This window comes from Peromyscus leucopus, chromosome 1 (assembly GCF_004664715.2).
Source record: "Peromyscus leucopus breed LL Stock chromosome 1, UCI_PerLeu_2.1, whole genome shotgun sequence".
Classification (NCBI taxonomy): domain Eukaryota; kingdom Metazoa; phylum Chordata; class Mammalia; order Rodentia; family Cricetidae; genus Peromyscus; species Peromyscus leucopus.
Genome location: NC_051063.1, coordinates 192,198,023 through 192,212,901, shown reverse-complemented (window position 1 = coordinate 192,212,901; position 14,879 = coordinate 192,198,023). Strand labels below are relative to the sequence as shown.

The following is a 14,879-nucleotide window of genomic DNA, read 5'->3' as shown; positions in this document are numbered from 1 at the left end:
GATTTCTGGCATGTATTATAATGTCACTCTGTCCCTTTTACTTGTACTTCAGTACAATTCCCAGAAATCATGAATGACTGTTCAGGTGGGTGATCTGAGAGTGAGCAGCACATGAGATCCAAAAGTTAATAATAATAATTAACTTGATTTTGTTTAGAAGATCCCAAAGAGATCTGACACATTGAAAGAAGCAAATGAACTTCCTTAGAGGACTCTCTCACATGAAACTTTGATGTTCATTGAACTTGTCATCCATCAGGATAATATATGAACCTTTCCAAACATAATTTTCCTTTGGATACCTTTACAAGGAATTCACCAGTGTTTTTGGTAATTATCAAGTGGAAATTTTCAGAAAACTTCTTGACTCCCAAAGCTAGCTTTGTCATCATGTCTTCAGCTGAGAAAAAAAATTGCATTTCTGAAGGGAGTTGAGGTCACAGATATATGAACCATTATCTTAGGGTTGGACTCGCTCTCTCATTCATAGTATTGGCTGTCATGTCAGGAGCTATACCCTGAGCTGAAGATTCTGCAGAGGGAAAAGTCAGGCGAGCATATTGTTCTCATCCTCAAAGACAAAGAAAGCCAGGAAGAGAGGTATGTTCTATGGTAAGTGCACAAATCTTAAAATTGATTCTTGGTAGAGACAGAAGAGTAGAGATTCAGCCAAGAGACAGGGAGACTTTCTGGGATATAGGCCAAGTTAGTAATGAGAAGACATCCCTGAACTTATTCTAATTCTTGATGTAGCAAAAGTGTAACTAAATTCTCTCTCAGGCTGCCTATTGAAAACTGTGAAACCTGATAAAATCTGATTTCCAAGGTGCTTCAGGATTCGGTTAATTACATGATTCAGATTTCCACTAATTTTACACACAATTCAGAGAATAATTTTGCAGTCTGACAATCACAAATTTCAGAAAATGACTTTGTGTTTATAAATAGACCTTAGAAATGAAACTAAGAAAAACATCTAATCCTAGGAATGAGCTAGGATCTAGCCTTGCATGGAGGAAATGTTTCTAGGAAGTACTACATCTGACTGAGCAGGATGTTGTCTTCCTAACAGTCCCTGTTTTCCATCTTGAATTTGGAAACACTATGTTAAGGTAAAGGTAGCAATGTCATGTGGGTCTTGCAAAATTCTGTTCTAGCACACATGCAGTTTCTGTCATTTCCCTTGTTTCATAATATACAGAGGTCACTGCAATCTCAAGATGGCTTGTCCCCATTTCATTGCTGAAGTTTCCATAATTTAAAGCCTCATACACATCAAGCAAGAGCTTAAACTTAGGTTACAACCACAGCCCATGCCATATTTACCCCTGGGCCAGATGGGAGCTCTGTGGGTTAGATGGGAGCTCTGTGGGTTGAATGGGAGCTCCCTGGGCCAAATGGGAGCTCTCTTCTTCCATTTTTAAAGTGGATTTTAGTGCATGTGAGTACTGTCAGGGCACTTCTGATTGCATTTATATTGTTGTAGAGGATGGCATTGCACAAACGTCAGTCAATCACTGTACTGCTAAAGTACAGGTTTGCATTAATTTGCCTTCATGTCAACAATTGGATGTAGGTTCTGAGCATTACCTGTGAAGGCTCATCTAGTCTGTAAAAGCTAGGTGTTCTTCAGGAAGGTGTACATCTATTATACAAGCTGTCAGCCTCTCATTTGAGAAATTGTGTGAAGTAATGCAAACATAATAGCCAGGATTCTTGTTTTAGCTACATGCTTACCAAGAGCTAGTGTTTCCAATGACTTCTGCTTCACATTTCTACCGCTGAGTGATTCATCAGATAATAGATCAGATAGGAACACTGAACATTCTTCCCTCTATGTATTATTTATAGAGTACTGCATCCTTCTAACTAATTTCTGCTGGAATCATTGCCCTGTTTTTTCTCCATTGTGTTAGAAAACATTTCTTTAGGCAGAATGTGTCTACTTTTCTCATCTTAACTCTGCCCCAATATTGTTCCATGTGTATGTGTAGGGGGTAGAATTTAAACATTATCTCTTAATGTAACATTGTCTAATTCATCATTTCCACCTAATGGTTAGTGCTAAATAACAAATCTGATTATCAAAGAAAAGAAAAATTCTCATTCCTGTTGTAATATTTCAATTTAAATTTTAATATTGATAAAGGAAAGGCATTCACATTGAATTTTTTCCTTGTAGAAGAAGACAAGAGAAAATATTTTCTCCAGTATGAATGGACTTGTAACATTGAACATACTTTCGTTTTGAACTCAGTGATCATTGCTTCCACCAGGAAACTTGACCCTATTCTCAGTGTTGACATTTGTGAGAAATATAATGAGAATTTGCTCCATAAATACATGCATTTGAAGATTCCAGCAGTTCTTACTGATTGTTATCTTTGGTGTTAAAATAACTATGAGAAGCAGTGTGGCTAAGATCATGTTGTGCTGACCACCTTGGGTTTTCAGTCTTCATCTAATGTGATTCTGGTGCATTTGTGACATGAGGTAAACAAGATCATCTTAACTATACAAATACATTTTCTTCTTTGAGAAGTGACTGTTGGCACATTTTGAAGTAAATTTTGCTCAGTAAAAAATGGACCCCAAGCATTTGGCAATAGGAATAACATTCTTGATTCAGAATACAGTTGGAATTTTGGGAAATGTCTCTTTTCTTGCCTACCACCTAGTTATTTATTACAAGAAACACAAAGTAAAGCCCTTGGATTTAATTCTCATGCATTTGGCCATGGTTAACATTTTGATCATTCTCTCTAAAGGAATAGGCAATACAATAATCAATTTTGTGTTGAAACTTTTCTTCAATGATTGGAGCTACCAACTTTTTATGTATGTTCTAAGGGTTTTCAGGAGCATGTCCATTGCCACCATCTGTCTCTTGAGTGTCTTCCAGGCCATCATGATCAGCCCTAGGAACTCCTTTTGGAAGAATCTTAGAGTCAAATCTCCCAAAGACATTGGTGTCTACATTTCTCTCTGCTGGTTGTTGTACATCATGGTAAATATTCTTTTCCCTTTGTATATGTCCATAAAATTAAGAAGGAAAAACATAACAAAAGAGACAGATTTTAAACACTATACTGTTGTAGGTCATGACAAATTCACAATCTCCACATATATAGCATTTTTTGTATTTCCTGAACTTGTGTTTTCTGTCCTTATCACTTGGTCCAGCAGCTCAATGATTGTCTTTTTGTATAGGCACAAACAGCGAGTTCAACACATCCGTAGCACTGCAGCCTTCCACAGTAACTCCCCCGAGTCTAGAGCTACCAAGAACATTCTTGTTCTAGTGTTCACCTTTCTGGCTTTTTATACCTTCACTGCTATTGCACATGGTTGCAGTGCTCTACTGTCTCGTCAAAATTGGTGGCCAATGACAATCACAGACATTATAACTTTGTGTTTTCCCTCTTTGAGTCCCTTCTTACTTATGAGTCAGTCATCCCCTCTCTCCAGACTTTGCTTTTATGGATAAAGGATACAGAATCCTCTAATATTTTTATAGCGATATAAATTGCATGCTTTTTCACTATCCAATTTTTGAAAAAGGAAAAATACAAAAATTCTATGGAGGAAATATTTGTTTGTATAAGATAAACTATAGAGATCTTTCAAGTGTTTTCCAATGGTGGACCTTTCATTCAAATATAACAAATCCCTTGGTATCCTGAGTTTTATAGCCTTTATGCGACACATTTCATAGCCTTTTTTTTTTTGGTCCAGACTGCCTTGCAAGATAAGTGATCAATGTTTTCAAGAAATTATCATAACTTTTGACATCAAATGGATGGATTCTTAATATCCTAGATGCTCTGTAGATATATTTTTTGTTCGATGGAAGATAAACTCCACAGGCACAAGACTGCAACCACAGCTACTATTTAAGTCATACCATTTTCAAACATAAATCTTGGTCAATTCACATCTGTTTCAGCACATCAGTGCCTCGATCTCTTGTTATGGAAAAGCTCCTGATCACCATGCCTTCTGCTCCAGAGGTACAAGCCACAGTCTGCCATGAGCCAGCTCCTACCTATACTACACCACTTACTCAAGTTAGAATAGTACCTCTCATTGGTCTAAATAAAAACATGTATTTGAGAAAGAGTAATGGTATCTTCACAAGGCTGTGACTGGAGATTTATAATAATAGCCCAAGCAATCTATGCCACTCTTCTATGCATTCCACAATCTATTCAGCACTCTTTATAGCTTTATCAGGAACTTTTTCACCTTTGTTCCTCCACCCCCAATTATGTGATATTCCACTCAGTGAAAGATGCTGCCTCATTTTGATACTTATTCTGGCTAGAAAAGGCTGAGCTGGTTGCATCAAGATCAGACAAGTTCTTGGAGTTTCTAGCAGCATCCCAGGTTCTCAGCAATGTAGTGATAACATCAGTAATTGCCTGACATTGGGTGATGCTAAGAAGAGAGTTACCATGAACTTGAGACATTGCAAAAATATGAGATTGTTCTTGAGTTATTCTGAAATTTTCAGAGTTCTGAAAACAGATAGGAGCTGAGAATTCAACCTGCAAAGACTCAGTCATGATCAACTCTTCTAACTATGTCCTATTTTTGATATTTCCATTACTTCCTAAAACAGTGGCACCCCAGCAATTGAGACATTTGTTTGTTGGTGAAATCTCATTCTCTATCAGTTTAAGAAATGGGTCCTAGGAGAATGAGATGGACATTCAAAGGAAGATAAAAGAACAACAGAGTGAAACAGGGTAAGATAGAGGGCCTTTGTGGGTTAAATATCACATAAATTGCAGATGTTCTGTTCATAAGTAGATGTTTATAGGGCTCTCATAGAATATTGAAAAATGTCTGAAAACTGAGTGGTTTTTTCTTTAGGTTTGTTTGGCATAGATAAAACAGGAATCATCAGAAATACTTCATTGCATGTTGATGCAGAGCAGGGAAATGGGATATATGAATGAGAGATAATGGAGGTTCCACTGATGTCTGAGGATGACAAGGATCAGGTCTAAGCTTCTTGATGAATAAAGCAGTTGCACTCGAAATATCATAAGATGAATGTGTAAGCAAATTAGGCAATAATGTCTGCTATGAGGTAAGTGATGATGGGTAGCAGGAAAATCATAAAGTCGGTAGGTATAGAACTAAACATAGAGTTCTCAAAAAAATCAATGACATAGAAACAAAAAATTATTTCAGATCCTTAGCCAGCAGAGAAATACAAATTAACATTACTTTGAGATTTCATCGTAACCCTGTCTTAATGGCCTAGATTACTGAAACAAGTGACCACGAATGCTGGGGAGGATCTCCAAAAGTGAGACAATTCTTCACTATATTTAGTGTACCAACTATTTCTGCCATTATAGAAAGCAGTGTGGCTGTTATTTGAGTCTTGATGATCTTTTAATTAAATCCTCAGCCTAAGGAGAGTGAGTTCCTGTTTCCTCATGCCCTATATACCATTTTTTCTGCCCAGATATAACTTCCTGAGATTATAGGCATGTGTGCTTCCCAGTACTGGTATTAAATGTGTATGCCACCACTGTCTGGCTCTGTTTCCAGTGTGGCCTTGAACTCACAGAGATGCTGACAGATCTCAGCCTCTTGAGTTATAGGGTTAAGAGTGTATGTCATTCCTGCCTGATGTCTATGTCTAATCTAGTAGCTGGCTCTGTCCTCTGATCCTCAGACAATTTTATTAGGGTACACAATATATCACCACATATGGATGTTCCCCAAAAGGCTAGAAATACATCTACCACATGATCGAGCCATGCTGCTTTTGGCCATGAGGCCAAAGGACACAGTATCTTACTACATTAATGTTCATTGATACTTTACTGACCATATTGAAGAAGTGTGGGGAACCTAGTATTTCATAGCTGATGAACAGATATTTAAAATGTCACACATTTGCAAAATGGAATATTATATTCCCACTAAGAAAAAGTATGAAATTTGCTAAAAATGAATGGAGATGGAAGCCGTCACTCTGATTGGATATATATAATATATATATAAATTACATATATATATATATATTATATATATAAAGTTTCTAAACGAGTGTCCTTTATGAGACTTTTAAAAAGCCTTTAGTGTAAGTTACCCCTCCCTCTATTTCCCACACTATGATGCCCTCCTATGTCCCTCCCCATCCAGTTTTCCTACTCTAATTTCCTTATAAGGCTATATCCTATTTTTACTTCTTTGGAAGACCCATTGTTCCTCCTTGGACTCTTACCTGGTGTCTAAGCCCTGTAGGTAGTCTAAATGCAACACTCATATCTAAAGCTTAAAAGCTAATACCCACTTAAAATAGAAAACATGTTATGCTTTTCTTTCAGTGTGATTGTATCCAGCTCTATTCATATGCCTGAAATTTTTTATTCATATTAATAGTGGAATATCCCATGGTATAAATGTACCACCTTTTCATCATTCATTCATTGATTTGTAGATATCTAGGTTTCCATATAATATGGCTATTAAGCATAGAAAACAATGAAAGTAGATTATCATTTATGACTGTAGTAAGATGTGGGAAGCTTTGAGTATATGGCCAAGAGTGCTATGATTTGACATTATTGTACCTCAATTTTCAGCTTCTTGAGGAACCTCCACATTGATTTCTACAGTGGTCGTAACAGTTTGCATGGCCAACAGCAATGAATAAACATCCCACTTTCCACAAATCATCACCAGTGACAGTATAAAATAAATTGTGTGGACACAAGATATATTGGCACACTGCTTTTGAGCCTTAACTGCCATTCCTGTCTCAGACTTAAAACATCACTCCTGCATGTACTGGGAATGACACAGGAGGATAAATTAAACAGTATCAGAACAGAAGGCTGTAACAAACAAATAAAAATAGAATGCTTCAAGCAGACCCCATCATCACTGAAGTCTCACAAATCCTTTTGAGCCATAACTTTAGAAACATGCAGCTCATTGCTTACTTGGGAAATTGAAAAACAATGAACCAGACTGGCTGCCATTGTCCTAGTTCAACCCTGTGGCTAACCCTTGACAACACCTTCTGAAGTTGGTACTGGTGTCCCTTTCCCAATAGATCTTTAAACTTACATGAGTATGTTAGACCTCATATGCTGCTATTTGCTACCAAGAGCTACAACATCTTCCCCATGGTGTGGGTCTTTCAGGTTAGAAAGGGAAGATGGCAAACTGTGTTTACTGGCTTTCACTAAGAGCATCTAATACCATAGATAAAGCATAGGGTTCAGGCAGGCATGTGGGATGTAGCCTCCACATTGGGTATACAGGGCTAAGGGCACCCAGAAGTATGGTTTCCTTCAGATGTACTTAGAAATACTAGAAGAGATCTACAAATGCATAGGTCACTTTGGTAATACTAGCCATTTTTAAAGTACTCTTTTTATGGCCTAGCTTCAGTTTATGTGAATAATGGGCCATTATTCTGAGCTCCAACTTTAAATAAGATAAGATGTTACAGACTAGGGTAATTTGATTCTCTTCTTTCTTTCCACACTGGCTTCTGAATTATCTACCAACCAGCTTGATAAACTGTAGTGGGCCTTTTGAAATCCGCAAGGACTAGTCAAGTAACCTACATGTCAATTCATCTAATTGCTGCCTATCTACAATAGACATTTGAGATACTCTGTGTCCTATATTTATGATTAATTGTCAACTTGAGTGCTGAACTTGTAAAAAAATAATGTTTTATGTATTCTTTGAAAATTTCTTACATGCATACAGTATATTTTGTCTATATTCATCTCTCTATTTTTCCCAGAATATCTTGCAACATGATTACAAATAAGAGATTTTTATCATATTATGATAAATTGTTTTGAGCATTTTTATTACAGTGACTAGAAAAAATGGCTTATTTGGTGATGTAATGAAGGGAGTGTGTCTAGCAGCAAGACAAACAGGTATCCAGTAAAATAAAAACCCTGATCTTTCACCACTCAGTACTCCATCTGTAGAAATCAGATGCCAGGCTAGAATCTCAGGAGATGCTGGACAACCTAGTGTAACAGGTTCTTGCTGATGACCGTGTTCAGTACAGTTAGGGAGACAAGTGAGCATGGGGGTTCATAGATCTGATGTAGACATTGTGATCAGAGTAACCTTCCTTATCTTCTGTCATCCAACTGCTGTGATATTTAGAAATTCAGACACCCCAACATCCCTGACTTTCACACAGACCTTCTAGTCTATGATGTACACCCCATCATGTTGTCCCTCTGGGATGCATTTTAGTTCAATCCCTCCAGTCAATTACATTAATGCAAATTTTAGTTGGCCTCTCCATACTCTGTACCTGCCCTCAGCCTAGATATCTTATCCCACCCACTCTGTCCTCTTGATTTGAAAATCCTGGATGTAATTTTGCTCAACTTTCAGTCATTTTCAATTGCTCATGACTTTAATGCCTGCCTGAGCCTATGACTCTTGATGCATATCTCTATAGTTTCCGACATTTCCCCTGGCATCTTTTAATCCTCTCCTAACTCTTGTTCTCCCTAGTGCCCTTCATTTTCCTGTCCCCTTTTTATTCTCTCTATTTCTGAACATCCCAGCAAGTCTCATATCATGACTAATACAGTTTAAAGATCAAATATCCTCTCCACACGCTCACGTTTTTGACCCTGGATTTCAAGTTGATGCCACCTTGTGCAGAGATCTTAGGAACTGCAGAGATGGGAGCTAACTTGAGGCAATGGGGTATGAATCAGGGGTGTGTTCTTGAAGTTAGATCCTGTCTTTTAACACATGAAAGCTCTCTTGAAACATGGTAAAATGAGACTCAGCAGACCTAGTAGAGAAGGCTTTCAGATTAACTCAAAACCATGAGGAACAGCCTGTTGATCTGGCATTAAGACATAAACTGGTACACACAAATTATATTTCTCCAATCATATGCCTGCATACTCATGGCCTCCAATCCATACTCGTGGCTCCAAGTCTTATTCGTAGCCCAGTTATAAGCTTTATATAAAAACCCATCACAATGCTAATAAAGGTCAGTCTTGTTGATCAAAACCTCTTTCACATGGACAATATATAGGACAGCTATGACAAGAAGCATAGAAGCTGTTGCAGTCTGCAAGAGCAGCAGCAGGATGGGTTATAAGAAGGTATGGCTGAAGAGAAGTTTCTCACAGTTCCTCTGGCCAGGACAGTTATGCCCAGATAAAGTCCTCTTGGAGGGAATTTATGAGGCTTCATCAGCAGTCATAATGGCCATACGTTTTGAAGCTGGACTGAAGTTTTTCAAGATTTTTTTGAAATCCTTAAGGTATCAATGATACCACAATGACTGTTCCTATAGTATACAAAGGTCTGGTTTCTTCATTTTTTCCTCCCTCCCTCCCTCCCTCCCTCCCTCTCTCCCTCCCTCTTTCTTTCTCTCTCTCTTCTTCTCTCTCTCTCTCTCTTTCTTTCTTTTTCTTTCATTTTGACAACTTGTCAGTGCTGAGAGTCACAAGGAAACAATCTCACAGAATGGGTTGATCACCATGAAGTTATCAAAATAACATAAATTTTTCTCATCTTATTAAAAGATTTAATCTCCCCTTCCAATACCCTAGAGCCATTTTCCTTTCTCTGATCTTCTGTTATTTCATCTGGATGTCTTCTCACCACACTGTTGATTTTATCCCATGTTTTTAGTGGTGCTTTGATTGCCTTTAAATACGGGGGAATAATACACATTTCATTGCTGTGGTTTCCCTCTGTTTTAGTTTTCTTTATCAAATACTTTGGTATGTCACAGATATTATCTTCTGCCTATAGAACCATGCCAATGATATCTGTGGCAAGATTAAAAGCATAGTTTTCAGGGCCAGTGATGCTTAACCCCGTGAATATATGTGTCAGATCATCACCCCAAATAGAGTCCCATTAGGTTCTATACCATCCAAATCCACATCAGGATCCTTGGAGTATGTCTTGTACAGTGGATTCCAGTTTCAGGAGGAGAGAAGAATTTAATTGAACACATCTTCTATCTCCTGAATAACATGATTATTGTGTTTAAAATGAACCCATCCTTCTTGACTGTAATCCAACCCTTCTAGTGTGTGTGTAGTACTCACCTACCTCTCAATCTTCTGAGGTGTACATTCATTTTCTTTATCTCAAGGGCTTAAGTCTGCACCCTAGTTATTTTCAGTTATGTCTACCAATGCTACTGGCCATCAAATATGTCTCCCTTCTCCTTGCCTGGCAACTATCCCCAAATAAATTATCACAGCTCTTAATTGTGTTTTATTTTTCAAATGACCAACAACCTCAGAAACCATAATGCTGAATTTTCAGTCATTTTTAAAACCTTTGTGGAAATAATGAGTGTCCCTGCCTGTGAACCCTGACCCACATTGAATGACCCTGTAGTCCCTGATTTTTACACTGGTCCCTTTAGCCCACCTATGTTCACTAGATTTTCTGTTCACTTTATCTTTCTGTGAGTACTTTTCATCCTTTTTCATATCTATCATTTCTCAATGAGTCTAACTTGTTTCCTGATACAGTTTGGAGATGAAATAATTTCGGACTGACTAATTTTTTTTTAACCATTGGTTCCAGTTGGTGGAATTATGTAGGGAGTCTATAGAAATTTGATAGTGAGTTAAAACAGGAAAGATTAAATATGGGGAACAGGCCCTTGCAATAATGACCTGATTCTTTCCTGGAACTGGCTTTGTAGACCAGGCTAGCCTCAAACTCACAGAGATCTGCCTGGTTCTGCCTCCCAAGTGCTGGGATTAAAGGCATGCACCACCACTGCCCAGCTGAAAATAACCTGATTCTTAATCCATTTCATCTCTGTCCTACTTCTCGAAATAATCTTGTGTCACAGAATTGGCTCTTTGATGTGTCCCTATTTCCAGTCTCAGATATGCGCTTATGTACCAGAAACTCTTCAATCTTTGGTGTTACTGGCACTACTCTTGCCACTGTGGCCAGAAGCTTGAGGCCCTTGTGTGCTCAGGAGGAAATACTCAGCCTGTGTATTCATGGTCAACAAAATAAATAAAGCAAAATTTTAGGGAAATATTTTTAGGCAAAAAAGTTAAATAGCATCTCTAAGAAGCAATTATTTGTCACACACCAATTGCTATTCCACCAATCACAACCTTGCATGTGTGTGGCTCTCATGCTACCAACTCTAAACTTTACTTCAAGTTTTATGTAAGAACTAATCTAAACCCTTTCATAGGTTGATCCTTATTTTTTGATGATCAAAAATTATTGAGTGAGTCACATGGTAGAGACTTTTCTGCCTGCTGAACTATATAAAGGAAAACTGTGACAGAGTTCATATAATTTGAGCACAGTTTTCATGATTAGCTGCAGGCAGGGTTATAAGGAGGTTATGGACGGAAGGGCATTTATCCCAGTGCTGCAGACTCATGAAAGGGAGCTCTATGGTTTCAACTGCAACCATTTTGTAGTGTCCTTTGAAACTGGAGTAAGTTTCTCAAGTTTTCTTAAAATGTTCCAGGATACCAAAATGACAATCCCTCTTCTATAGGCATTGGATCAGTTTGAATGACAGCTTAAAAAATTTGCCTAAAATAAATTCCTAAAATTTTGCTTGTTCAATGTACTATGTTGACCAGGGCAATTTTTTTTGAGGTCTTATTCCAGAATTCAAAATTGTACAGCACCTTAATTTAGTTGAAGAAATGCTCAAATTTGCATAGCTTAAAGATCTCTCAATAACATAAACCTTATTGGTGTTCAACTCTTGATCTAAAACCTAGGAAGAGATGACATCCTCCTCTAGTCTTATAGGTTTCTTTTCTATACACCATAGAAATAATCCGTGCTTGGAGTGGACTTTATCCAGGACTTTGAGTGACACTATATCTACTTTGTCCAGTTAACTCTGAGAGTGAGGCAGTGTTTCTGTATGGCTCGATTCTTGGCCAGTTTACTGTCTTTCCAGTATCTGAAGCCCCAACTTAGCTCTCTTGTTCTCCTGGTTCCCTTTCATCCTGAGCTTGGCATTGCATTTAAGCCATGTTCATTGCTCCCATCATAATATGATTATGCAGCTTGTCTCTTTTTTGTTTTTTCCTTGCACATTTCAACTTAATGGGCATGATTCTGTTCTTCACCCCAAGCCTACTCTTTCCTGTTTCCTTGCAGCACCTTCTCATTCTGACCTCTCACAGCTACCCTATATCACTGCCCTAAACTTCACAGTGTTTAGCCATTATCAATGATTCTCCAGGAATATGAATATTTATACTAACCGATCCCTGAAGAGAACATATTTGCTATTGCAAAAATGAGAATCGATTTCTTGAAGGTATCTGACTAGTTAATAATAATTTTTCAGATATGTGCTCTTAAGGTCTTTGTAGTCATTACTGCCCCAATAGTGCCTTCTAGATGTTGATTTTCTACAGTTTCTTTAATTGCAAAGATGTTGCTTTCAATGGCACCTCAGAGCAGAGATGGTATGGTAGGATTAGAGTGAGGTAAATGGCAGAACACATTAGTACCTTTAAGATCCATTGGGTGAGCTATGGAGGAATAACTCGGTCTCTAGCCAGATCATTAATGTGGGTCCAGTTAGAAGAAACCAGTGGACAGTACTGATACCATATTAAAGTCAAATAGAAAATGTTATTTACCTGTGGTGATCTTCTGCTGAATGGAAAAAATATAAACATAGTTGACACTTCCCTATGCATAAAGAAGATAACATCACATTTTCTATCTACATAATGGATTAGTAAAAATAATTAAATAAAAAGTTCCAAACAGCATTTCCTTCAGTAACTTATCACACAGAACAGGACGTCTTTTTTACTCAATTTATACTCCTTCTATTTACACTCCAGAATTCACTTTCCAAGCATGGATGCTTCCAGACCTTCCTTCTGTGATCATTTTGTCCCCAATCCTGAAACTCAGGGTACACAAATGAAGTGTTTGATGTGAAGATATTTTGGCTAAGGTTATACACAAAACAGAATCAAATTAAAAATTGTAATACAGTGCAGAAGCTGCATGAAATAGAATGTGTCCTAGTGTGGAAGTGATTTAAAATGACCTTTTTCTAGCAAGAAGATAACAAGTTTAGTTCACTATCCATGACAACCTAACCTGTGAAAACATGTAAAATACTTCCCCCTTCGTATCATTTTCTCTTTTCATTTGACCACTTCTATGTAAAGGTGCGGACACTGCACACACCTCAGCCTCCTCTTCCCTGACTCCCTGAGCTGAATTCTCACTCTGACCTCCCCCAGCTACCCTGGGTCATGGCTGTAAACATCTAATTGTACAATGATTGTCAGTGACTGTCTTCAGATACTGTTCATATCATCATTTGCACAAACCAAGTTATGGGAAGAACAGAGAACGTGAAAATTATTTCCTCCTGCCTCCCATACTGATAAGAGAAAATTATCAGAAGATGGCTTTGCCAGCACTGTCAATAATTTTGTGTCGTTTAGTGACTGATAAAGGGTTACCTGTGGATATATTCTGCTTAATGCAAATTTCAATATGTAGTTTATACTTCCATAACTTTTGTTTCTGTGTGTCATCATCCTTCTATACTGTCACTTCTGCTATGTTGTTATAGGCACTAATTTCCAAAAAATCAGACTAGAGTTTCCCTTAGAAAGACAAGTGGCTATGGGGCTGGGTTGTTTCACCAGCCTCAATAGGAGAGGAGAAGCCTGTTATTACTGCAACTTGATATATCAGGTCAGGCTGTCATACATATGAAGCCTGCCATACTATGAAGAGAAAGAAGGAGGAGTTGATTTGAAGTGTGTGAAGATGGGAAGTTGGAGAGAAAGACGGGAAGTAGAGAAGGGAGGGTGCAGGGACTGTGATCAAGCTGGGAAAATGTAATCAATAAATGAAAGTAGATTAAAAATAAAAAATAAATTTAATGAATATAATTATAATTAGAGTCACAATTTGTAACAGGTTATTGATTGTTGGATCATTTGCTGTTTCTTTTTATCTAAAAATATGGAAATTCAGAATTAGTAGTCATCATATTTCAAATGCACAAAGAATTAACAATAAGGAAACTAACTGCTTCTATCATGGCTCAGCAGTGAGAGGTGTAATCATGCAATTGTTTTGGGTTAATCAGCCAAGGAACCTTACTTAGCCAGTGTCAATAGTTGCTGGCTGGGAATATAGTAGATAGGCAAATGCTGAGATTTTGTGCCGGTAGAGGCATTCACCTAGGAACCGATGTGAGTTATATAATATAGTTTAGGATACACATCTTCTTTGCAGCCATTCCTGGGTCTAATTTATGGAAATCTTAAACACATAGGTGTAGGGAATTCCCCATACTTTTCTCATAGATCCTCAGAGGGGCCATAATGCTTTGACCACTACTTTCAGTATAGAATTGTCAAGTTTCTTATTTTTAGAATAAGTTTGAGAATGAACTACAGTTAGTGAGGGTGAAGAAGTGATTGTCATTAAGTTAATAAATTCCTTCTTCAATTTATGAAATAACAATACAGATAAATCTATAAAGTTTGACCCTTGTGTGTCAGTTCTTAATAAATTCAGACATATTTCTGTTTTAGTTGAGATGCAATAAATTTGAATGAAAAAAGTACAAAACTTGTAACTTCTATAGTAAAATGGATATTGTATGAAGAAATATTTCTGAAAACAGTACTATTTTCTCACAAAGGAACAACCTATCTCATTCACCTCTGCTATGATATTACAAGTCCAAGTTTCAACAACATTAAAATCCAAACTTAGAGTACAGTTTCCCTTAGGAAGATAAGAGGCTATAAGATTAGTTATATGTTGACATTTTATATAAAAAGAGAATCTTAAAGTTTATATATTTTGGGGAAGAGATCATATAATAT

General features: G+C 37.4%; 1 protein-coding gene across 1 annotated transcript; it reads left to right on the top strand.

Moving 5' to 3' along the window:
- The first annotated feature begins 2,540 nt into the window (after positions 1-2,540).
- On the top strand, positions 2,541-3,487 carry LOC114688785 (vomeronasal type-1 receptor 2-like). The gene has a single exon (XM_028863296.1). It carries the CDS (start codon positions 2,585-2,587, stop codon positions 3,485-3,487), a length of 903 nt encoding a protein of 300 aa, XP_028719129.1. The 5' UTR covers positions 2,541-2,584.
- Positions 3,488-14,879: the final 11,392 nt, after the last annotated feature.